The sequence below is a fragment of the Cnephaeus nilssonii genome (assembly GCF_951640355.1).
Source record: "Cnephaeus nilssonii genome assembly, chromosome: 7".
Classification (NCBI taxonomy): Eukaryota; Metazoa; Chordata; class Mammalia; order Chiroptera; family Vespertilionidae; genus Cnephaeus; species Cnephaeus nilssonii.
The window spans coordinates 41,731,267-41,757,188 of NC_137078.1; the positions used below are offsets into that span (position 1 = coordinate 41,731,267).

The following is a 25,922-nucleotide window of genomic DNA, read 5'->3' on the forward strand; positions in this document are numbered from 1 at the left end:
TTTCATGTTTCACTTGTTACAATCTTCTGCCAGGACATCATATCTCACATCAACAACCCACAATGGCCATCCGAGGCTTGCCTGCGCCTCGGGCTGGCCCTGGGCAGCTGGGCGGCTGCAGGCAGGTCCGGCCACACCGTGCGCCTGCCCGCCCCCCTCCTGGCTGGGCTGGAAGGACTGGAGGACTCCGGCGGGGCTGAGGAGACTGGGTGCCACCATCTTGTGGCTCTGGGCGCTGCCATCTTTGTGATGGTGTGATGGTCAATTTGCATATTCCCTCTTTATTAGATATGATTACTTGGTTTAACCCATGACACTAGCCTTTCAAATTTCCTTGTGATGCAATTTCATCACATGTTGAATTTGATATTCCTCTTACCTGCTTAGCATATACAAATTTAACAAATATATCTTCTGAATACTTACCAAAGTCACATAAAAATGTTTATGGAACAAGGCTAAGGACAGACTCAAATATAAGATCTATAAGAGCAGAGACTGTCTTGTTCAGTGTTGTTTCTTTTACTCACCACGGTGTCTAGTCTAGAGTATGCTTGATGGATTAAATTGGGAAAAATGCTTGTGCACTTTGGTATGATACCAAGAACCTCCTTTCAAGTTGACACAGATTCACTATCACCACCCATTAAATAATGCATAAATTAATTGGACTGTACTCAAATTCACCCCAAGTTATCATCTTGACAATAAGGATATCAAGAGAGAGCTTCATTTTGTTGCAGTCCAAGGATACTACAACTTTATGACCAACCAGTCTTATAACTCTTGTCAAAAAAAGAAGTGAGGTAGTCAGAGATGCCTGACTCTTTGAGAACCTGGTTCATGCTGACACCTGCAGACTGTCTAGTTGATCATTTTCCAAGGGTTTGCAATCTGGCCTTTTAAAGAGCCACTGAAAAATCACACTGGGGATTACACTGGGGAACAGATCTTCCATCTGGTTTTGAAAATTAAAATGATAGTTGTCTGTCTTCCATGTTTTCTCAAAGATTTCTGCTCTTTCGGTAGTTTTCACTGTGAAAGATTGGCCTGGAAACAAACTCACTGGCGGGAGCTGAGTGATCTTTTAAAATCACATTGTGGTGGCCTTGATTTTGTTGTCTCAGACCATTTTTTCCCATACCTTTTCAGTTTGAATACCATTCATCTCTACTGAAAAGACAAAAATAAAAGAGACCTTTTTTTTTTTTTTTTTGGCATTTACAAACTACTATTAGTTCTAATGTAATCTTGATCCAAAAATAAGTATAAACATTTTTTTTGTTAACCACATTTTTTTTTGTAACAAATAACTGCATGGTTTCACATAATTCTGTATATAGGTTAATGCCATTCTTTTACTCTTCTTTGTTCATTGGCCTTTTCCTCCCATGCTTTGTATGCACCTAAGCTATATATGAGCTTGTGAGAAAATAGGCTATATACCGGTAGTTACATTACTTTCTGTAGACCTTTTCTCCTTTTCTTTCTCATAGAGAAATCATATAGTCAAAATTTTATTTTTGATAACTTCTTAACCTCTTGAACTGCATTCCTTTTAAGAGTCTTCTGCCATGGAATCATATTTTCTTCTGTATCACAATCTCAGACTCTTAAAACTTGGGCTATATTAAACTTTTCTTTCCCTAATAATCATCCAGAGATCTTTTTCTTTAGGGGCACTATTACTTCCATTTCACTTCGTTTGCAAATCTCAGGTTCTGGTCATTTCATCTACTCTTTGGGAAATGAAATTGTCAGTATGTTAAGTCAAAAGTTAATAAAGAATTATTTTGGTTGAATAAAACCCTTAGTAAGTGTCTGATTATTTGAATCTCTATCATTATTCTTTCTTATTCTATCCCACAAAATGCTTCATATGAAGCATATTTATTATTCCATTCTACAATCTCAAGTTAACCTCCCATTTTACATACCAACACAGAATAACCTATATTCTGTGTTGATATGTAAAACACCTGAGATTGTGAAATTGTGAGAATTGTTTATGACCCATTTCTCAATTAGTATTCCAATTGAGATGATTTGGTACTACATTCACACTGTCATTCTTGTGTCTACGTGATTTAGACAAGAATTATTTGCTTGCAAGAAACAGGAACCTACTCAAGTTAACTTAAACTAAAAATGAGGCGTTTGATGAAAGAATATAGGGGTATGTCATAGAATATGTGACCAGGGAGAATAATTGGGTTCCACGAGGAACTAAGTTGGGAACTAATATCACTCTCACTGTGCTCCTTTGATCTCGTGGTACATTTGCACCATTCTCCAGCCTTTGCAGCCCGGCATGCCCTGCTTCACTGTGCATAAGGGTGATGTTATCTTCAATGGACATGACCCTCCGGATGCAGTTCCCTAGCCTCAAAACTCAGTGTTGGCACCCCTGCTTTAAACTCACTCTCAAATCTGATTGCGTTGGCTTGGCCTATGGCTTAATTTCTTTGGTGTCACAGGCCAACTCTTGGTCCAGTTATTCAGAGCTGGAGAGGAAAGGGTCTCTTGATACCAACAGATTGTGGAAAATAGCTTTTATAAGAAGGGTATGGGGCACAGCAGAAATGATTTGGGATTGTCATGTTAGAACTGCCATCCTCTATTTAGTGCCATAGGTTGGGTGTTTTTTTTTTTTTAATTTTTTCTCCACTATTACAAAGTTGTTTCCAGCCAAACACATCTTATACTTCTTTGTAAGATACACTCCCATCTTAGATATGAGTCTTTCATTCTAGTACTTTTTTAAACCATAGTTTAGAACTTAAATTTCATTCATTGATCTCTCCCAAATCCTCCCATTTCACCCAAAGAGAATCAACAAAAACATCCTCTATATTCTCATATATTTCAGTTTCCTTCCAATAATGTCATTCTCCCAGTCTCCCCATATGAATCAGCATAATTGGGTAGCATTTCCTGGGCATATGTTGAGAAAGACAGCAATGCTAGCTCGCTTTCATTTATTGTGACTGCCTCTAAGCTCCACCACAGGGAACTTCCAAGACCAAGATATATTTTTTTCCTCCCAAGTATTTGGTATCTTTGAACCACTGGGACTAGCTATGATAATAAAAGCGTAAGATGCTACTTAGATCGGATGACTTTCCAGATGAAGCCAGGGCTGTGAGGGAAGCCTGGATCCTGGGTGCCAGAGTGAAGCCGGTGCTGGCAGCCAGGGGAAGGAAGGCCTACTCTTGCATGAATTTCGTCCAATGGGCCTCCAGTGTAGGTGTAAAAAAGAAAAGTGCTGTCTAAGTGAGAGACATGAAATTTTTAAAAAAATAGCAAATGCCACATGATAATACTGAACCTCTGTACCTCTCAAGGGATACTGGAAATGTTAATGAGGTTCATTTTTCTCACTAGTAGGGAGGGAGTAATAACTCTCTCTATGTGGATGGGGATAAGTTAAGTCTTCAGCATCAAGGTCAAAAGCCACATTTTACAGAAAAAGTGACTTAGTTCATGAGGACAAAAGAGACACTTTGGAAGCTGTTAGGTTAATTCCTTCAGAATGCTAGGATATCAATTTTGGTGGGGAGTCAGAAAGGGATAGATACATCTGATCAGAACAGTGTTCTTGGCAAAGGAAATGGTAACAAGCCTAAGAAGCTTGGACCACAGACCCAGCACTGTTTTCCTGGTGTTCAAGGCCACCAGCTATCATTGCTAAGGCACAGGCAAGGACACTACTAAATAATCTATATTATAAAGAGGTAATATGCAAATTAGGCTGGGACTCTGTAATGGGTCACGACCAGACAGGAGGAGGTTGCGCACGTAGGTGAGGCCCAGAGCGGAGATGGAGACAGAGGCAGGGGGCCGGCCCGAGCCGGCGTGGTGGCTCAGGCAGCCCCAGAGCAGACACAGGCAGGGGTGCCCGGGAATGCTGTGAGTCAGGCACGGGTCCTGGCCCCTGCGGCGCCAGTCCGGCCCCCTGTGGCGCCGTCCGGCCTGACTCCCACAGCAGAGGGCACTGCTTGAGTCAGGCACAGGTCCCAGCCCCCAGCGGGGTGCCTCCTCGCATGGGGGGAGGCGGGGCACCTTCTCCAGTGATTTTAATCACTCTCTGGGCCTCTACTACTACTACTACTACTACTACTACTACTACTACTACTATTGTCCAGATATCTTAATTGCTTTGACATTGTCGACATGGTTAGGAAGGGAACAGTTTGAAGGAAGCTCTTGTCTGTTTCACTGCCAGGTTTCGGTAAGCAAGTGTGTCTTCAACTGTTGAGCCATCCAGGCTTCAAAGATGTCTAGAGTTTATATGGAGAAAGATAATGAAGTTAGCATTTATACGTAGTAAGTCTTAATAATAATAATATTTTAAAATAAGAATAAAATGCAAATAAAAAAGAAACAAGTTATTCTGCAATCCTTCCTGATGTTGTGATTACTTTTGCTAGGTTGTAACTTCTTGAAATTAGGAACCATATCTCAAACTTTATTAAGCCATTAGTACTTAATATAAATTTATTATTATTGATGTATATAATAGCTATGTTTATTAATAAGAATTACATAAAATGAAGCATCCTGAAATTAAAAGTATTAGATTTTATTCTGGTTTCTTTGTTACACTTCTTTTCTCTTAAGTTGATGGGCTAGACTTAGGTACGTTTCATTTCTTTCTCCTAATCTGATTTTAAAAAATTTTGAAACATACTACTCATTCTAAACTTTCTTTTGTCTTTTCTTGCTGGGGGTGGAAATTCAGATTCAAATTCCACAGTATTGTAACTCTGTGTTAGGCTTCTTATATCTATTTCATAGATAAGAAAACCAAGGCTCAGAGAGTTCAAGTGTATGATCCAAGATCACACAGTTAGTAAATAGCAGCTGCAAGAATGGTATAGTTTAACCATAAACCAGTGAGAAAGAAACTTAAGAGGAATAGGAGTAAATAGTATGAAATACACAGAGAAAGGTTTCCCTCCTCCCCCTTCAGAAAAAAGGTGGGTAGGAGAGTCAGGGAAGTCTCTGTGAAGGAGATGAAATCTAATCTGCAAGATTGCCAATCACTCCACAAACAATTGAGAGTTGACTAATCTGGAGCAAATATTTTTTTTCTTTCATTCTCATTTTAGTTATATATGATAGTTTATGTTTAGAGAATATAAATGCAAAGTAGATAAATTGCCACTAATCTATGTAATAAAAGCCTAAGCGACTGTTACGGTGGAACGACCAGAACGATCCATCGCTATGATGCACACTGACTACCAGGGAGCAGACGCTCAATGCAGGAGCTAACCCCTGGTGGTCAGTGCGCTCCCACAGGGGGAGTGCCACTCAGCCAGAAGACCAGCTCACGGCTGGTGAGTGCAGCAGCGGTGGTGGGAGCCTCTCCCACCTCCGTGGCATCACTAAGGAGCAGTGAGCCAAGCAGTAAGAAGCAGCAAGCAGGTGGGCAGTAGGAACGAGGGATCCCAGACTTCGAGAGGGATGTCCTGGACTGTGAGAGGGAGCAGGCTGGGCTGAGGGAACCCCCCGCCCCCCGCGCCCAGTGCAAGAATTTCATGCACTGGGCCTCTAGTTAGAAGATAAAGTGTTTGGCTTGACAATATGTGGAGAAAAGTGTTTTGCTTGACAATATGTGGATTTTAAGTACATTCACAGGCTTTAATATATACAGAATGAATCTAATGGGAGAAGATCCATTGTCGATGTTGAAATTAATAGGACATATGTCCATTCATCAAGTTTAGTGACAGTTCTCATAATACAAAACTAATCCTTGAAATGCTTGGTAAATATGCTGATTCTGGGTACAAATGAATCCTCCACTTCTGAAGGCTTGATATGGGCTCCGATTTAGGTCTCCAATACATGTCCAGCGATTTTTGGTGCCCTTTTGGGAAATACACCATTTGGCATGATCCTGATAAGAACTGAAATAAGATTGTCCAGATATCTTGATTGCTTTGACATTGTAGACATGGTAAGGAAGGGAACAGTTTGAAGGAAGCTCTTGTCTCTTTCGCTGCCAGGTTTCGGTAAGCAAGTGGGTCTTCAACTGTTGAGCCATCCAGGTTGCAAAAATGTCTAGAGTTTATAAGGAGAAAGATAGTGAGGTTAGTATTTATACTTAGACTAGAGGCCTGATGCACAAAATTCATGCACTCGAGGTGGGGCATCCCTCAGCCTGGCCTGTACCCTCTCGCAGTCCAGGACCCCTTGGGGGATGTCCAACTGATGGCTTAGGCCTGCTTCCCGTGGGGAGCAGGCCTAAGCCATCAGTTGGACATCCTTAGCGCTGCGGCAGAGGCAGGAGAGGCTCCCGCCACCACTGCTGTGCTCGCCAGTTGTGAGCCCGGCTTCTGGCTAAGCAGTGCTCCCCTTGTGGGAGAGCACTAACCACCAGGAGGCAGCTCCTGTGTTGAGTGTCTGCCCCCTGGTGGTCAGTGTGCGTCATGAGACCGGTCGTTCCACCATTTGGTCGATTTGCGTATTACCCTTTTATTATATAGGACATGAGGCCTGGTGCATGAAATTTGTGCATGGGGGGGTATGTCCCTCAGCCCAGCCTGCACCCTTTCCAATATGGAACCCCTTGATGGAAGTCGGACATCCCTCTCACAATCCAGGACTGCTGGCTCTCAACCGCTCATCTTCCTGCCTGCCTGATTGCCCCTAACCACTTCTGCCTGCCAACCTGATCACCCCTTAACCACTCCCCTACCAGCCTGATCGACACCTTACTGCTCCCCTGCTGGACTGGTTGTCCCCAACTGCCCTCCCCTGCAGGCCTGGTCACCTCCAACTTCCCTCCCCTACAGGCCTGGGTCCTCCCCCGCCCAACTGCCCTCCCTTGCAGGCCTGGGTCCCACACAACTGCCCTCCCCTGCAGGCCTGATCGCCCCCAACTGCCCTCCCCTGCTGGCCATCTTGTGGTGGCCATCTTGTGTCCACATGGGGGCAGCCATATTTGACCACATGGGGCGGCCATCTTGTGTGTTGGAATGGTGGTCAATTTGCATATTGCCTCTTTTTATATAGGAAAAGTATCTGAAAATATCCTCAGGAATGAAAATCATCATTCATCTTTGATATGTGGACGTCACAGATACAATAATAACAACATAATTGAGATAGTAGATGGAAGAACATTTTGTAAATGCTAAAGTAATATGCAAATAAAAGTTATTATCATTATTACTAAGCTGATATTTGTGTCTGAAAATGTTCTTTGTCCCTCTTTTGTATTTCTTTTCCCCTGAATAATCAGAATATTTCCTTTACACAATCCCAAACGAGTTCAGCAGCAGAGTTATATAGCATATTATTTGATGATGGTCTTTCATACCGTCAATAAAAGAATCAGACTTTGCAAAATGGAGGAAGTTTTGTCCCTGAGCTGACTGAAGTGTGGCCAGGTGCCGGGCAGGGGTCTCTGATGAGCTGGATCTGGCACACAGCTGGGGCATGTGAATGAGCTCCTGCCGAAACATAGCCGGGATGGAACAGCTATAAATGTTTGGGTTGCAGATCAAGAGCTGAGAGTCTGAAAAAGAAATGATCAAAAAAATCTGAGAATTAAGATACAAATGGAAGTCTTTTTTTATTCCAGATATTTTGTGAATTAAAAAACAGAACAAAAGTATTCCCTTCTTTAAGCCAATAGCTTTCAAATAACTTTTGAGTTAAGATAATTGACACCTATTGAGCATTTCCTACTTTGCAGGCATTGTTTTATGAATTTTAAGGGGATTTACTAATTAGTCCTCATAGCAATCTTATTATTAGGTAAGTTCATTTATCATTATCCTCATTTTATAGATGAATTAATGGTTAATTCATGTCACATGCCCATAGTTATAAAGCTTGCAACTGATGGAGTTGCTATGCAAACCCAGGCAGACTGGCATCAGAGGCCATATGTCTTTTACCCTCCCCCCCCTGCGGGGGAGGGTAGTTGGAGAGTAGAGAGCTCCCATGTACCAATCTCCAGCTTCAGGAATGATCAACTCATGATGTGCACACCTAAGCTCTTTGTTATTTGGCTGTCTAATCATTACATGAACCCCACTAGTTAGACTGGAGTTTGATTTGGCTCAGAACTCCTTGTCATAAGATGAAAATTGGATGAAAAATATTTTTAAACCTTTTTTCTAGAGGCAAGTCACTTTTTGCTGTTATTTAGCAGCCATCTAAGTAAAGAGTGATTGGTAAAATGGTGTTCCTTCTTATACTCCTCCTCTATCATAGTTTTCCAAAACCAACTAATTGGACCGTTTGAGCTTGAGGCCTATCATCTGGGGACTCAGATGGGTCAGATTGGCAGGCTACAGGCAACATGAGATCTGTACTTTTTTTAAAAAAAAAAAATATTGAGACCATATTTAAAAAGCAGGATCTCTCTCTCTCTCTCTCTCTCTCTCTCTCTCTCTCTCTCTCTCTCTCTTCTTTGAGAGAAGCTGGGGAGAGTCAATACCCCAGTTTGTCACTATATCCACTGCCCATGCAACATTCACCTACTTCACCCATTTCTATTACCTGTTTGGCTTCTGTAGACATTTGCAATTACTACCCCTGATCAAGTTCATAGAATTCATGGAAAGACCCAGGAAACCAAGCTTCAGTAAGTGAGCCTGCCCTAGGTCTCACCATGGCAAAGCCAATATTAGAATGTAGGGATCAGAAGGTCTATGAATAGAGAAACAAATGAAGTGACCAATTTATTCATATAGCCCAAACCTATATATATAGAAAAGGATAATATGCAAAGTGTCCCCTCAGGAGTTCGACTGGGAGACCAGGAGTTCAATCACTATGACGTGCGCTGACCACCAGGGGGTGACATGGAACAAAGGGAGGTCCCTGTCGGCATCTGGAAGGCCCTGATTGGCCCTGATCGCTGGCCAGGCCTAGGGACCCTACCCATGCACGAATTTCATGCACTGGGCCTCTAGTATATTAATATTGCCCCTTCTTCAACATTGCTATCTTTTTTGCACACACTAATGTTACCTATGGCTTCGTACTGGTTATACTTGAAAGTTACACAGATGCCAGTTTGTCCATTTCGTCTCCCTGTGGGTGGATAATCATAGCCTTCTTCAGGGATTGGAGGAAACTGGGGAATAGAATGAATCAGCCAGAACCCCTGGAATCTGTTCCACAGCAGTAAACCTACCAAAGATACAGTTAATAGAGACACATTAGAAAAGCAAATCTCCTTTTTCAAATAGAGTTCAAAGTTACAACATTTAAGCCCATTTATACTTCAGGCTAATATTTTATTAGGCCGATAATCACAAGCTAATTTTTTTCAGAGATTTCAAAACCAATTCAGGCACAATTGCCCCATTTTTTATAATAAGCGTCCACAAAAGGGGGCCCAGGGAAGTCATCCTGTGAAGAATTAAGAGAAATTTCTTGTTGAAACCACAGAGAAAATTTGTTTTGACAGAATGCAAATTTGCTAAGTTGGAATTTGACTTTGTTAACCTATATAGTTACCTGGCAAGCTTTAGATATGTCTTCACTGCTAAGCAGCTAAGTTATTTTCAAAAGTTGGCTAAAAAGCAGAGTTGAAAGAGAAAATATCAAATGAAGAAATGTACTTGCACTAATTTGTTGTAAGGAACTGGTGCTCATGTATTTGCAGAAGAATCACCCAATTCCACAAACCAGAAAAAAAAAAAAAAGAATCAAAAAGAAGAAAAGGGAAAACCATGCTGAAGCATTTCAGTTAGTTGTGTTTAGTAAAAATCTCTAGAGCCAAGTAACATGGAAGCCAGCAAAGAAGAAATTTTCATCATCTTGTGATATGGCAAAAAGAACCTGGTCCAACAGGTATCTATGACTATTTCTTTGTTTATAAATATACTAGAGGCCTAATGCATGAATTCATGCACTGGTGGGGTCCAGTTGACCCGCCTCTATGGGGGCTAATTGGGGGAGGGGCCGGCCAGGGCGAAGGGCCAGGGTTGTTCCAGTCGTTCTGCCATTTGGTCTCTGGGCTTTTATTATATAGGATTAGTCAGCTCAGACAGCCATTACAAAATATCATAAATTTGTGTGGCTTAAACAACAGAAATGTATTTTTCTCACAGTTCTGGAGGCTGGAATTTGGGGTCAGGGTACCAGCATAGCATCGTCCCATACACCAGAAAGTGGTGGATCGATTGCCAGTCAGGGCACAAGCCCAGGTTGCAGATTCAATACCCAGTCCAGTGAGTGCAGGAAACAACAGAACAATGTTTCTCTCTCTCTCCCTTCTCCTCTCTGAGATCAATTAAAATGAATGATAAATAAATAATGTTCTCTAAGTATGGTTTTAACAGGAAAGACATTAGTGATCCATGACATGAAAAACTCATTATAACACATATATACAGCATGACTCTATTTTTTAAAAAAATATTTATTGATTTCAGAGAAGAAAGAGGGAGAGATAGATAGAAACATCCATGGTGAGAATCATTGATCAGCTGCCTCCTGCATGCCCCTACTGAGGATCAAGCCTGAAACCTGACCGGGAATCATATTGTGACCACCTGGTTCATAGGTCAATGCTCAACCACTGAGCCCCACCATCCGGGCCCCATTTTTATCAATACCAGGCACATGAGGTACATTGGCAAGATCTCATTCCTAGACAAAAGCCTGAAATTGCCCAAACTCCTTTGCAGCTAGGTTTCTGGATTTGAATTTGTTTCTGCCGATTGGATGTGCTTGCACAATATTTTGAAGGCAGAAGTGGGGCAGAGGCATCTTCCTGCAGTTTGGGCTGTTTGCTGCTGGTGATCATGTTTGCAGAGATGTGGAGGCTTTCTGCAGTGGAATCCAGGCTGTGCACAGGCAGTTGTGGCAGAGGCAGTGCCCAGTGACCTGTTCTGTGGGAGCTGGAGGGCACTTCCGGGGGCAGCAGTTTCCTGATCCCTGGGTCACAGGTGTGCCAGAGTGTCCTAGAATTCAGTTGTGGCTGAGGCAGCAGCTCCTCCCGTTGGGCAGGGAGTCTTTCCTGGGGGCCAGCCTAATACCCCCTCCTCCAGCTTTCCGATGATTTCCCAAGCACCAATTCCCTGTGCTAAATTATTTTCTGCCTAAAATAGCAAAGATCTAAAACCATTTTGGATCCTCTACTTTCAACGAAAACAATGCTGCCCGGGGTCAGGTCTGAGAAGTGGGAGAGGTGTTGCGGAAGGCTCCCTTCTTTGAGTCTCAGCTTCCTCTTCTGTAGAACCGAGACCAAAGATTATCTGTTCATGGTTACTGAAGACCGTGGCAGCTGTGTTTCCTGAAGATGGCCACATTTCCCATCCCTCCTGTGGCCTTGCCACTTTCCGCCACGTCCTCTCTCTTGAAGTGGTGCTGACCTCTGACGCACTGGTAGCCAGTACACTGGTTGCCCGCAGAATTCCAAGGCCAAAGCCGAAAAGGCCCGGGGCTGCAGCCCCACCCACTCCTCCAGGGTTTCCAGCTCCAGCCCCGCTCACAGCGCTCTGGGCTCTGGCTGGCGCAGGGCCTTGCCCTCCTGGCTCGCTTCCCCTCTGGTGGGCGGCCCAGTGCCTCGCTGCACACCATGGCCCACCTGCTGGTGCTGCTGGGCAGCGGTTGGGATAAGAGCCCAGGTCAGGCCTCGTGCCTCCTGGCTCCTGTGTGCCGTCTCCTGGGCCCTGTGGCCCCTATTCCTGCCACTACTCCAACTGGGGCCAGATGCCTGGGTGCTGTGCATGGCCCGCAGGGATTGCTGTGGCCACCAGGAAAGCATACCCACCCCATCCCTGACTCCGGCTTCCTGATTCCGGGTCCACTTCTGCCAAAAAAAGAGCTTTCCCCATGCAGCTGCCTGAGACCAAGCACCTCCCAGGTCCCCGGATCCCAAATTTCTGCCAGCCAAGGTAGTTAGCTGGTGGGCCCCACCCTGATCGAGGTGTTGGGGGCAATCCAGCTGTCACAGTGTATATCATAGCCACTGGTCGTTCTGGTTGTCCTGGTGGTTCCGCTGTAACGGTCACTGGGTTTTTATATATATAGATTAGGGTAGTTTTGGTAGTTTTGGTGTGCTGACAAGACTTTCTGGTTTGTATATGACCATGCAAACATAAAACTCATTCATGTTTGCCTTATTGTTAAGTGGGAACCAAATGCCTGCCAATTCTTTCTCTTTCAAAAACACACTTAAGAAAGCACACTATTGCTCTCTCAATGCATGTGTATGAATAGAAAATGTTCAAAATTTTGTTGCTTATCTGAGCTGGATAACTTTCAGGGGCTCTCTTCTGCTCAGATGAGTGTGCTATTTGGCTGAAATCTTAACCTCCTGGTATGAATGCCACAGGATGTCAAGACACCCGTTGGCAAAGAGAACTCCTCCATTTGACATTAAGTCCCAGTCCTTTTCCAGTCCCTCTCTTCACTCCTCCCCCAAATCCCTGTAGCAACTAACAGAGTGGATGAGAGTGGTGGTAGGAGATAGTTGGTGGAGAATTTAGAGAATGTAGCATATTATAAAAATTGTTGGTTTCCATGCAAATAGGAGGGCAACTTGGCTAAATCAAAAATATTCAATGATCATGATATTTGACAGCCATTACAAATTATATTCTTAATCAGAGGTTGCAAACTGGCTGCCCACAGGGCAAAACTAGCCCGCAGATTCATATTATTATGCTTGCAGAGTATTTTTAAAACTTTGAATTAATTGCCAAATTTTAAACACTGGGGAGATTTCCCACAAATACTAATTTTCAACATCCTCTGAAAAATTGCATTCCGATAAGGCATGCTAAGTAGTAACTGCCCCTTTAGACTAAGTATGTACTCTCCACCTCCCCAGTTACCTTGCTCGTTCTGCCCACTTAACTTGCTGACATCTCTTGCCTGTTCCTGAAGACATTTGGGTTTGGAACCTTCTGAATACTTGCTGCCATGAAAAGTTATTCATAATATGTTAGGTTGAAAAAAGGTTGAAAACTAGTTGTAATGATAGTTTTATAAAAATGTTTTAAAATATGTTTGATAAATAGGGTGGTGAAGACCTGTGAGGGGTGGATAGGGGCTGGGAGAAGGGGGGAAAGGAGGAGAAAATGGGAGATATCTGTAATACTATTAACAATAAAAATATATTTAAAAAATTAAAAAAATATGCTTGATAGAAAAATTTAGAAAGCATTAAGTGTGATTATCTAATGTGTATTAAGATGACAGATTTCTTTGTGTTTACTGGCATTTTGAATTTTTCTAAAATGCATGTACATGTGTAGATGCATATCTTATAAATAGAAAAATACTAAAAGTTATTATAATAAAAATTGCTATAATATGTAATAACAACATGTAACAAAAATTACTATAATGTAAAAACTAATTAAAAATAAAATTTTACATTTGTAAATAAACATTGAAAAGTAAATGTTTATTTCAAAGGGAACTAAACACTAAGAAGAGTAAGTTTTACTCTATGTAAATTGTAACTAAATAAACCTGACTAAAATGTGCGGGTATACACACTGAGACACACACACACACACACACACACACACACACACACACACATATATATATATATATATACTGGCTACTTTTCCCAGTAGTCAGTACATGAATTTCTGTTATAAAGCATACATCTAAAATATGTTAAGAAAAAGGCATTTGTGAAAAGGAAATTATGTAATTATAATTTGTGATAGAGAAATCACATGTTTTGATAACTCAAAATAAAGCATTAACAATTAAAAGCTCTCTTTCTAGTGTGGAATATAAGAATATTGAAGACAAAATGTTTAAGAAAGTGTTGACTTTCAGTAAGAAAGAGAAACTAAGAGCCTTTGTCATACCTTTGGAATGTCCATATCTTCTGCTGTAATTCACAGATTTAGGGACTGCGTCATTGTACATTAGATAAGCGGTGTTGTTATTCTGCAGGAACATATTAGGGTTACAATGGTGCAAATCTCCCACTTACAAATGCTCACAACATTTCTACCAGCTACCTAGCCTGCAATGCAGAGCTTTCATTAATATGCATGAGAAGTCACCCATTCTCCTAATGGGCAGCTTCCCCATCAATCTGAATTCTGGGACCTACAAGACCAGGGCCAGAAAGTCCATTCACACGCAGGCATGGCTTTGTCTTGCATGGCAGGAGCCCTATGCATTGTGATGTGTGTGAGGATGACATTTCTATATCCCTTGGTTGTTTTGGACCCATGCTTCTGATTTGGCAACCGGTGTATAATAAAAAAGTAGTTAAGTATTTGTTCAGGAAATGAAGTAGGAACAACCAGCCAAGGATTACACCGGGGATTTTCCCATTGATAGTATAGGCACAATGCAGAACAGGTTGTCAGGATCTGATTTCTTCTGTCTACTTTGTGCTCCACTGTGTTGAATCAGGATTTCTCATTATCGGCTCCCCTGCCTCACTGACTGGAGAGGATTTTCCTTCGGTCCCTTTCTCTATCACTTCATCTTCCTAAATTGGTATTTTCCTGCTTAGAAAAAGTGGTGAAACTGAAGGTGTGGTATTGGGTTTCCTCTGGTAACCCAAAATACTAATAAATTCTCCAAAATTAAGCTACTATTTTGAGAGTGTCTCAGTGTCACGTTTTAGAAACTTACTCGTATTTGCTCTGTGTGGTTTCATTTCATTTGTGTCATGAAGCAGTGATCTTTATTGAATCCAATAATGTTGATATTTTAAAAAATCTCAGTGACAATTAAAAGCAGAAAAGGACAATCCATTTCCTGAAGAAAAGCCCTTGCTTTTCTCTCCGAAAAAAAGTCAATAACTGAATCTTTTATAGCTGCTTAATTATTTGATGTAATCTAAAAACATTTGTAAAAAAAAATGTGCAGCATAATCTACGTAGCATTCTTGGCTACTGTATTTAGAAACATCAGGGCAGTAAGCTGTATCCTCACCCTCATTTTCCACAATTGACCATAGCTACCATTTGCATCCTTCTCTGGAGACCTCTGACAGTTATTTGTTAAGCGGGCAGCAAATGTGGTAATGAGGGCAGTGTGTGCCTTTGGGGTGCAATGTGGAGGGGCTCTGGAAGGATTCAATGAGGAAATTTATTCTTATAATATGATGACATGAATTATTCTAACCAGGTTTGAACAACTAGGGGTTGTAGCCATAGTTGGAATAGCGGCTCTCTAACATAGGGGAAAGATCATGGACTTAAGAATAAGCAGATGTAAGCATGTGCCTTTGGACAGCTTTATTCCTTTAACACATATGTGAGTATTATTTTGACTAGTGAACAAGAAGGGTACGGTCTCTGCCTCCAGTCTAGCTGGGAATATAAACAGACAGGTACAGACCACAGCAACATTGTTTGGTGTTATTAGGAAGGTGTATGGAAGATTCTTGTTTACAAAGGCAAAAGAAGAGAAACAATTTTAAATGTAATCCAGATATTGGTTTAGGTCACCTTGACATGTGAGATTTAAAACCAGTTGGTCTGACCTTGCATTCTACTCTCAGAAGTTCAACTCCAGGTCAAGAGGTGGGGAATTATGTTCTCATAGTCACATAGTTCCAGTTTCCAAAAAGCACCCAATCTCACCTGGATATCACCCACTATTGTCATTCTTCTTCTGGTTCCATGCCAATCACACCTGGAAATCAGCCCCTTTACTGTAATTTCTTCCCTAGAACCATCACTCAAGGCATTGTGTATGAGCAGGTTTTCATGAAGGTATGAACATTGAATAATTGTACATGATCATGCTGACCTGCCCCCAATTTCCCTCCACGTTTCTTTTACTTTTCAATTCCTAGCTCCCATCTATCCCCTTTTTTATATTGCAGAGCAGTTTAGCTCTCTTGCCCTCCTAGGCTCTGATTTTGAGCCTCCAAATACTATTATTATATTCTGCCAAACTAAGAACCTTCTGCCCCAACTAAGGTTGCTGACAGAGGCTCATGGTTGCTCCTCTCCACTCCCTCAACCCTCCCCGCCCCCCCATTCAGTCTCTGAGACCGGAAGGGAACAATGTGTGTATTTTATCACTGCTGAGTTGTGTTCCGGCCCTTCAGCCCCAGCCTTGGAAAGCAGAAGCAGCCACAGGCGATTTCGATTTTACATAATAATCTATTCAAAACGGAGTTGCTGCTGAGATAAAATATTCTTTTTAAAGCACCTAGAGCAGTGCCTGGCACCTCACAGGTAGTCAAACAGCTTACAACTAAGTTTTGACTTTGAAACTTGGCTCTGAAGGCTGGTCTTAATGGCAAGTAAGCGAACATTAGCAAACACAGTGACAGCTCTCTGCACATTTTGAATAAATATTCAGATTCACATGCACAGCAATGTCAGAGCCTAATAGTATTGCTGGGGGATTAATTAGTTAATGTATGTAAAAGCCCAGAACATTGTAAGTGCCAAGTCATTTGATGTATTTATGTAAGTTGTTTGTTAGCAAATGCATACCTGAGTGTAATTGGACATTGATTATTGTTTGATTTTACTTGTCACCCCTGATTGAAAGCGGTATCTTGTCACTGAACCGCAGATGGTGCCAGGGATGCCGGGAAACTGCCCACGTTGAGCCAGCAAGCCTACTTACCTTATGTCTCTTTTGCTGGTTAGCTCATCGCCTGATGAAGGCCAGATAGCAGGTTTAATCTCCACGTTAGATGTAGGGTTTTGAACAAGAGTCTAGGCCTCAACCTACCATTTTGAAAAAGATTAATGAAAAGGAAGACTGGGTGACCCCTTACATAAGTCACCCCCATTCGTGGCTTAAACAACTCCGTAACTAATGCCGCATTGATCAAAGATCTGCATTGCATTGTACCAGGAGCGGGTTCTTCTCCATAGTTCCATTAGAGGGATGAGATAGCAAGCAATGAATTTGGCAGCCAGAAGACTTCGCTATTTAATTAGTTCACACCTTGCCCAGTGATACCATTGGACATGGTGCTGAAATGTATCAACAATTTGGTATTACTGCAGAGCAGCGATTTTCAACCTTTTTCATCTCATGGCACATATAAACTAATTACTAAAATTCTGCGGCACACCAAAAAATATATTTTTTGCCTTTCTGACAAAAAAAAAAAAAAAAGGTATAATTTTGACTCATTCACACAAGATGGCTATTGTTGTCTTAGAAGTTGTCATTTTTGATTTGACAATCTAAGGAAAATGAGGTCAGTGCCCCTGACTCACTAGTCAGATATTGGTTGTTTTAAAAATTCTTGCGGCACCTCTGTGTGCCTGACATGGCACACTGGTTAAAAATTGCTGCTGTAGAGTCCAATGACTCTATAGCAATATTTCCTGAGGTCTTGCTCAGGTTGATTCAGATTGTGAATCAAGGTGCAAGGGTTGGGGGTTGGGTAGCCGAGCAGTTAAAATCTTTTGGAAGCTTTGGATTCTGTTTTATGCATTTTTATATGATTTAAATGAATAATTAACTATCACATACCTTGGAGGCATAGGCTTCATACAGCTGTTCTAATGTCCTTCCCAAAACGCTCCTGGTGCTGTTCATTAGCTGCTTGCTCTTCTTCCAGCTTCTGGTTGTAGAGTCCAGGTACAGGTATTCTAACCCAGTCTTTCTACTTTCCTCATCTTGCCTTTTAGGTAATTTATAAAAGGTAAACCTAGCAAAGGCAATAATTATGAATGACTGACATATATTGACTGTTTCCCTGATGGCAGCCACTTAAATATAAGCACTTAAATATATCATTTCACTTACGTTTCACGAAGGCCTGTAAGTCTAAGGAAAGGAATGTGCTCAAGCCCTCAGCTATTTCCCCCACCCTTATTCTTTTCTTTTTTTAAATATAGTTTTTATTGCATTCAGAGGGGATGGAGAGGGAGAGAGAGATAGAAACATCAATGATGACAGAGAATCATTGATAGACTGCCTCCTGCATGCCCCCTGCTAGGGACTGAACCCACAACCAGGGCATGTGCCTCTGACCGGAATTGAACCCGGGACCCTTCAGTCTGCAGGCTGATGCTCCATGGGCTCCCACCCTTATTCTGTTTGTTCCCAGAGAAGGAAAAGTGAATCTGACTGGACATATTCTAAGACATTAACCGGCCTGGTGGTGGGATTCCTACAGTGATAGCACAGGAATATTGAGAGTGCCTCTCTCTGTCGTTTCCACAGTCCATTTTGCTACACTGGGGAGAAGGCCAAGGCCCAGGCCTGGACTGGAGAGGTCTTTGGTGTGTTTTTTCTCTTCTGCCCTAAGTTCACCTTTGTGACTGGCCGGTTAATTAAGTAGGCACCGTGCTTTCCTTCACTATTGTCTCCTGTTTGTATATCTCCTTTGGGGAGGAGAGGTGGTTGGGCCAATATAGCATGTGGGCATGTTTGGATCACCTCACTCAGGGTTTCTCAATGTGCTCTATTCACATTTTGAGCCAGATCATTCTTTGTGTTGGGAGACTGTCCAGTGCATGGTAGCATCCCCGGTTGCCACCAATTAGATGCCAATAGCACACCCCAGTTGTGCCAATAAAACTGTCTGTAGACATTTTGAGGGCAAAATCATCCCGGTCCAGCCAAATACTCCCTAATGGTACAAACCCCACATCTAATCCTCCAACACTCACAGTAAAGCAAACGTTGTAATGAATTTACTATTACCCCCAACAGTGTCTCAACTGCCCATAAAAGCTTCTCACTATTTACTTGCTTTTCTTTAATCTTAGGCTTCTAAGTAAATTTTTTCCTGCCCTGACCATGCTTTCTTACTTTCAGGGCAAGCTCCTCACATGTGGCAGGAAGCAAGAAAATTATTCTTTGGTGCTGACTTAATATTACTCCACCTTTAACTCTCACAGTAAGTTGTAGCAGCTTTAGACGGTCTCACCGTCTGCTCAGCTCAGCATCCCCTCTGACTGACATTTGCTAATATGTCCATTTAGTTAGAGCAAGAAAAAATTTTAAATATTTATAACAATTTGATGCCTCTTCCCTCTGCTCTCCCCCCCCCCCCCCCAGTAAAGGGTGTGTAAACTATCCATTTGCCATGGCACAGCAGTTGAGAACTAGTGCTTTTAAATATTTTTCCTGGGTGAGCATCTCCAATTATATGTTGATGATTCCCTAAATCAATTTCTAGCCCAGATCTCTATGCCGAGGTCAGATAAATCTAAATGCAAGAATGTTCCAGAGAGGCTCATCTTTATATTTTTTGAAACCAAGTTTGTGATATTTTGTTCCAAGTCTCCTCATCCCCTGCTGTTAGGGAACACATTCCCGCAATCACAGAAGCCAGCAACCTGAAAGTCTTTTTTAACTTCTCTCATTCTCCTACGACCTTCAGCCATCCATTTCTAAGTCTTCTCAGAGCGTTCCCCCCTTTCTGTTTCCATGACCACTTCTCTAAGTTGGGTCTATACCTCTTCTCACGTGTAATACTGCAAAGGTCCTATTGGTCCTCATGCGTCTGGACTGATCCCCAGCTGCCCAGCTGTCACAGTACTGCTAGCTAGCAGGCTTTCTAAAATTCGAATCTGGCCACATCACATCTCTGCCTGAAGTCCTTCAGTAGACCTTTCAAAGTCAAATTCAGACCCTGGGGCTCAGCACATGAAGCTCTTCACCTATCTCCCTAAACTCCCCTCCTACCATCTCCTCACCTTCTCCTTATGTGTCAGCAATATTGAACTGCTTTCAAACTTTCCCCTTTGTTTTTTGCCTCTGGACCTTCTCATTGCTCCTTCATTGGCCTGAGAAGCCCTTGTATCTCCCTTGTTTCCCTAACTTATATTTGTTCTTAACTACTTAGTTCAAAACTACTCACTCAGAGAAACCTGAGGGCTCTACGCTCCCCAATGCACCATCTATGCCCTTCCCACATAACTATGAGCTCATTAGGGCAAATATGTTTTATTGATATTTCTGTATTCAAAGCTCAGCACAGGGCCTGCTATGAGCTGAGTAACTGTTTGCTGAGAGGCTGAGTGAATGTGCCTGCGTTCTCCAGCCTGAAGTTTACACAATGCTTGACGCCAACCACAATGGCAAACCAAAATACCCTAATTAAAGAGTGAAAAAGTGATCAAAGCTTTAGGGGAATCCATGACCATGATGCAAAGCTGTGTTTAGTCACTTTGATATTGCTCAAGAGGCCACTGACCTACCCCCAACTCCAATAGCTGCTTGTGCTGCCTAATAAATGAGGTGAACCAAACAGGACTGTGTACAATCGTGTCCTCTTCCTCATTGTCATAATGAGAAACGTAAGCTCCAGCGTCAGAAAGAAAGTAATCTGACTTCTCTCCTTTGTCAGTCTCTAAAAGGATGCTGGATGGGTTCTGTTAGCAAAGCCACAATGCAAGGAAATTGCCAACTGAGAGAAACTGTCAGCTCTACCCCACACCTGTGTCCACCAGTCTTGCCACTCAGAGCAGTGAGTCAGGCCCACAGGGCTGCTCAGCTCTTTCTCAGGGGAAGCTCCCTCACTCAAAAGCCTATCTGGATATTAGGCCCATTTACACACTTTTATTTCCTCTCTTCTTAAGGGAGAGGTAAGTGGAAGTCTCCCTTGGGAACTTCACAGTGAACCAGTTGGCCTCTACACTCGGGCCATTTGCATGCACAAAACCATACATTTCTTTTACCTACCAATCCACAGCATCACCTTCTTCATTTCTGCATGATATTGTCGTCTCCAGGACCCCGAAGAGGCCAAGGAAGAGCAAAGCAAGGGTTGTTCTTAGAAGACTTGCTGTCATTTTCCATCTACCACCTCTGTTCAGTGCCACAGCAGGAAACTTTCCCTCTAGATTGTGGAGTCTGAGTTTCAGGTCTCTCTCAGGCTGTGCTGGCTCTGACATTTGCTTTCATTTACCTCTGCTGTTCGTGGTTCGGGCATTTTCAGAATGGGACGAGTCCCACATAGTCCTGTGATTCTGTCACAACACGCTAGCGTGACTCCGGATGCCTTTGTGCTGAATTGTTGAATGGTTTGCAAAGTCATCAAAAAGTTCTAGAGAGAAAAAAGGGACATAACTTAACCCTTTGGAGTGAACGTTGTGTAATGTAAAGTTCAGTAGACAAGGGAATTCCATGTTGATAAATAGATGTTGAATTAAATATATTTCATGTTTCCCCCCTCATGATTATCTCTCTATGAATGAGAGCAAATGCTTGTGGTTTACTCATTAAATAGAAATGACAACACCTTATGGTTTAGTAATAACTAAGATCTATCACTTGTAATATTCTCTATCTTGAGGAAACAGTTCCTGAAGGGTATTTCAAAGGGTTTTTTCAAAGTAAGAGCAAACTCAGTTGTATTTTACCAAAGATGTTTACATATGCTCTCCACCTCCTGGTTTTAGCCACTCAACATGATACTTTAATGAGACCTTGGTGTCCAATTGGCTGTGATGCAATCAGGTAAACATATCGACCGCTTACCCTTCAGGCCAAATAAAAAATGTTAGAAATATCTGTTTTGCCCAAACTAGTCTTTCTCATTTTTGAGACTGAATCTGAAGTAGAAGGCCAAGAGAAAATGGCGCATTACCATAATGACTATAAGAAGGTGAGACCATTTTCTTTTTAGAAGGGGGAGGGGTAGATAGGCATATGAAAAGAATTCCTCTTTGATGCTTTTGAATCAGTTATTAAAGATGCTGTTATAATAAATAGCAGTTTACCCCACGCATGGAAATCATTATGGCTCTGATCTTTCTTATACGCATGGATCCAGATCAAAGCCACTTTAGGATTCAGACCAAACTGGACCCTTGTGAATCAGATGAGTTCTGTGGTTAAATGGGAGTAGTTCAGGATTCTCAGGGTTTATAGGGAAGGGAGGGCTTAGGGTTCTATTTATCCTAAAAAAGAATTTTGTGAGGGATGTTTATACCACCCACTCATGTTTTTCCATGGTGTCTGTGAAAAATTCTGGGCTTCAACTCAAGCCTGCTAAATCAGAATTCTTCCAGTTAGGCGCAGGAGTCTACCTTTTTCACGAAGTTTTTGGTAATGCTGGAGCACCTTAACTCCGAGACTCGCTGCCCTGAGGCCAAGGCTCTGCTGTGTCTGGTAGATGCATAACCCACCAAATTGGTAAACCGAGGAACATTTTTCTGACCATTTCTCCATAGGTACTATTTTGTTTTATATATGTTTTTACTGCATTCAGCAAAAAAAAAGGCATCTCAGCAACTCCAACCTTTTCATCAATTTTTTAAATTTTTCATAGCCTGAAGTTTACTTTTCTAAGTTAAAATGAAATAAAATTAATTTTATTTATCTTGAAATACCTTTTGGCATTACAATGGTAATAGCTGAGTATACCAGGCTTACGATTCAGTGATGCATTTAGAGAATAAAGAGAATATAAGTATCTTGTTTTCAGTTATGTAGGCTAAACATTTGTTGAATAAGATAGAAAATAATTTCTGCTTTCTCACTACATGCTTAGCCCATTGCCTGGAAAATAGAAAATGATCCACAAATATTAGCTAAGATGGTTTTTATTACAACCTGAGCCCTTTCTGTAATTGAGCTGGGGTACATCTGAATTAAGATGGTTTTTGCTAAATCTAATTTTATTTCAAGGTCTGGAAAAATGCTGGTAGGTTACTTACTTTCAAATGTTGCTTTCAGTAAGCTTTCTTATCTCCCATTGTTGCTGACGAGATCATGCCAATTTCAGTCAACAACCTTCCTTATGCAATCACTAGTGGTTGAACACTGTATTGGATGCTGTGGGGCTCCAGGGATTTCAACATCACCCTAAAGCCTAGATTCCAACGTGTTCCAGCTTTTACTAAAAATAGCAAAATAATGTTGTGGACAGAAACACAGTGAATTTGGTATATGGAGAAAATGTAAACTGGGCAGAATGTTTTTCACAATATTTCCTACCTTTTGAGCCCAAACAATACAATATTATAAATATACCATCTCTGCCTCACAGCATAATTACATCTAAAAAATAGTAGAAAATCCCTTCGTTGTAACTTGACCAAGTGTATTGAGCAAGAAAGAGTTCTTCACTTGTTGATGGGCTTCTTATTTTATGGTTAAAAGTTTACATTTATTCGTCCAGTAATTCTAGGAAATCTCAGTCTTGATCTCTTGGAATTCTGCCTCTTCCACATTTGCTCTCATATATTTCTAGTACATTTTATATCTCTTTCATGTATTCTGTCTCCTGTGTATCTGCATTAATCCTTGCTTCTTTATTTAGATCTATCTTCCAGTTCTTTCATTCTCTCTTTGGCGCCATTAATCTATTACTTAATCTGTCCCTTCCAAATAACTAATCCACTTACCAATGCATTTCTAGAAGGTCTACTGGGTTCTTTTTCAAATTTACTTGGTCTTTTTCATGGTCCCTTGCTTCTTGTTCAAGAGAAGCTACATTCTTATCTCAAGAAGAAGATAAATTCATTCTTCTCTCTTATGTCTATAAAAATGTTAAGTATATATATTTTTGTACTTTATGTCTGATAATTTTAATATCTGAAGACTTTGCAAGTCACACTTTGCTATCTGTTGTTTCTACAACTCTCTTTCTCTCATTGTGTACTTTTGATTTTAGACTATGAATTCATGCTCCTAGAAGCTTAATCTGTGAGAATTTTTTGAGACTGAGATAAAGTTAAGTTTTTCTAGACTTTGGTCTGTGCTGGCTTCATAAAAGTTTAGTCATCCTGCCTGGCTGCTGTAGGTCAGTGGTTGAATGTTCACCTATGAACCAGGAGGTCATGGTTCAATTCCTGGACATGCAGGAGGCACGGTCCCTAGTAGGGGGTGTGAAGGAGGCAGCCAATCAATGATTCTCTCTCATCATTGATGTTTCTATCTCTCTTTCCCTCTCCCTTCCTCTCTTAAATCAATAAAAAAGATATTTTAAAAAAGTTTAGTCATCCTGTAAAGACTCCTGGCTTTATTTATTTATTTTCAATAGGCTTTTTAGGTCTGATTTACATATCATAAAGTTTATCTAAGTTCAACTTTTATTTTTGTTCAAATTTTAAAAGACTGCTGATGTATGGAGTAAAATCTAGAATCTGACAGACCGAGGGAAAAAGTTGATGCACTTGTTGAGGGAGGAAGGACAGGGGACTTGAATTATTTTGATACGAAGGGATGAGACAAGGAAAAAGACTCGGATATTTATAAAATAAAGAATTGTTCCTTAGAAATGTGGTTGAAGGAGAACATAAGTGGAAGAGGGCCAGAAAAATTTTATTTGGTTAATTATTTTTTTTTAAAGTTTATATAATCCTCTCACGAAAAATCTGCACAACCATCACAGATAAAGTCACCAAAGAATCTTTACTCCTTCTATTGTTCAATCTCCAGCTCACTTTTTGCCAGCACCAACATTGGCCTTAGCAGTCCCCCTGACTTTCTTCATCCTGTTCTTGCATTCCTTTCTCTGTTTTCTTGAGGTCTTCTTCTCATATAGGCTATGTCTTGCAAGTCTGTGTTTGGGTTTATTTTTCTTTGTGTAATCCAAGGAATCATAAATCATGCCAAAGCCAGTTGTGTTGTCACCACCAAAGTGTGTTCTGAATCCAAACACAAAGATGACATCAGGTGTGGTCTTATACATTTTGGCTAGTTTTTCCAGAATTTCTGTCTTGGGTACTGTTGCCTTCCCAGGGTGAAGGACATCAATGACCATTTGCTTCCGCTGAAGTAGTCTGTTGGTCATGAAGTTCCTGGTCCGGATGGTTACCGTGTCATTCATGATGAAGACTGAGCTTCAAGCAGCCAGGGAGGAAAAGCTATTTGGTTAATTCTTACTCATTGTGCAGGTGGTTTTGTGAATGCCGATTCCTCCTGGAAGCCATCCTGAACTCTCTCCATCTGGCTTAGGTGTCCCTGCAATATAGACCCAGAGCTCACTGTATTTTTTCAATTAGAGTAATTATAAGAATGTGTTCTGATTACTTGATGACTTTTCTGGGTTACTTTAGAGAGTAGATGTCAGCAAACTCCTGTGAGCCAAATCTGGCCCACTGTCTGTTTCTATAAAGAAACTTTATTGAAACACAGTCATACCCATTCATGCATATATTATGTAGCTATTCTATGCTACTATGGCAGAACTGAGCAGTTGCACTAGAGATCATAACAGCTTGCAAAGTCTAAAATACTAGCTTTCTGATTCTTTACCAAAAAAGTTTGTTCTAGTGTATACTCTCTATCAGGGTAGAACAGTGTCTGTCTTGTTTACTGTTGTTTCTAGAGAGCTTACTGTGGTGCTTGTCACATAGAAGAAGCTAAGTAAATATAGGTGAACGTAGGAATTGAATGGAAAAGGGTTTGGGGTTATGTGAGTTTAGAATGAATTGAAACTAATGAGAGAAATAAATAAAAGTGGTTATGTAGGTAAAATCCCATTATAAAGAACTTCCTTGTAATGTGTCAGGAAGGCAGTGGGGATAGAGTACAAATAATCAGGCACACCTGGGTTCCATGCCTGCCCTCGATGCTCATTAGCCAAGTGGTTTTGACCAAATGAAAATGATGAACATCAGCTTCCTTTTGTAAAGGTGGGATTCATCTGCACGTTCACAGAGCGCTATCAGGATCCGGTGAGATGCTGTGTGCACAGCCTCTGACACATAAACGGGAGCTCATTCAATGCTGGTTCCTTCCCACCTTGTTTCCTTTTCTTCCAAGATGCACCCGCTTCTTTGTCCTTATAGATGGACTAAAACCAGTCCATTGGCAACATGGTTCTAATGACCACACGTAAGTCTACATCAGCCTTTATCTAGTCAATGTTTAATTCAAACATAGTGCCCTGTGGTTAAAGGCATGAAGCTGAGTTTTCATCCTGCCCCAAAGGCCAATCACCCTTCGACTCACTCCTTCCTTCACAGCCTAAACGTTCTTGCAATAAATACAGAATCCATCTGAGCTTCTTTAATTACTTTCCCTGTAATTAAAAAAAAAAATGACTGAAGTGCTAGAAAAAGTGATGT

At 41.4% G+C, this 25,922-nt stretch overlaps 3 protein-coding genes across 4 annotated transcripts in view; 1 reads left to right on the forward strand and 2 right to left on the reverse strand.

The window, feature by feature from the left end:
* Positions 1-4,597: 4,597 nt before the first annotated feature.
* Positions 4,598-20,825, reverse strand: DNASE2B (deoxyribonuclease 2 beta). Of its 2 annotated transcripts, XM_079778022.1 has the most exons (6): positions 20,584-20,825; positions 17,419-17,596; positions 13,812-13,893; positions 8,995-9,156; positions 7,331-7,528; positions 4,598-6,069 (listed from the first exon to the last, which is right to left on the reverse strand). In XM_079778022.1, exons 1-6 carry the CDS (start codon positions 20,793-20,795, stop codon positions 5,729-5,731), a joined length of 1,173 nt encoding a protein of 390 aa, XP_079634148.1. In that variant the 5' UTR covers positions 20,796-20,825; the 3' UTR covers positions 4,598-5,728. The 2 variants fall into 2 exon arrangements, with proteins under 2 accessions (XP_079634148.1, XP_079634149.1); XM_079778023.1 differs by lacking the exon at positions 8,995-9,156.
* A 575-nt stretch (positions 20,826-21,400) lies between these two features.
* LOC307103704 (uricase) overlaps positions 21,401-25,922 on the forward strand; it is a gene marked incomplete at both ends in the record, with an annotated part of 32,128 nt that continues 27,606 nt past the window's right edge. The window contains one exon of the mRNA XM_079778213.1: positions 21,401-21,508. Coding sequence (XP_079634339.1) covers positions 21,401-21,508 — 108 coding nt within the window. The remainder of the gene's footprint in view (positions 21,509-25,922) is intronic.
* LOC307103624 (small ribosomal subunit protein eS24-like) lies at positions 24,231-24,710 on the reverse strand. The gene has a single exon (XM_079778047.1). The coding sequence runs from the start codon at positions 24,677-24,679 to the stop codon at positions 24,290-24,292; it is 390 nt and encodes a 129-aa protein (XP_079634173.1). The 5' UTR covers positions 24,680-24,710; the 3' UTR covers positions 24,231-24,289.

Bases quoted from the DNA above. Each gene is read 5' to 3' on its own strand.
- DNASE2B (XM_079778022.1), bottom strand. From the start codon at position 20,795: ATGTCAGAGCCAGCACAGCCTGAGAGAGACCTGAAACTCAGACTCCAC. The intron at 17,597-20,583 runs GTAGGTAAAAGA...TGCCTTTGCTAG, and splicing joins GAAGGTGATGCTGTGGATTG to GTTTACCTTTTATAAATTAC. The intron at 6,070-7,330 runs GTATGAAAGACC...TATAAACTCTAG, and splicing joins GTCTGATTCTTTTATTGACG to ACATTTTTGCAACCTGGATG.
- LOC307103624 (XM_079778047.1), bottom strand. From the start codon at position 24,679: ATGAATGACACGGTAACCATCCGGACCAGGAACTTCATGACCAACAGA.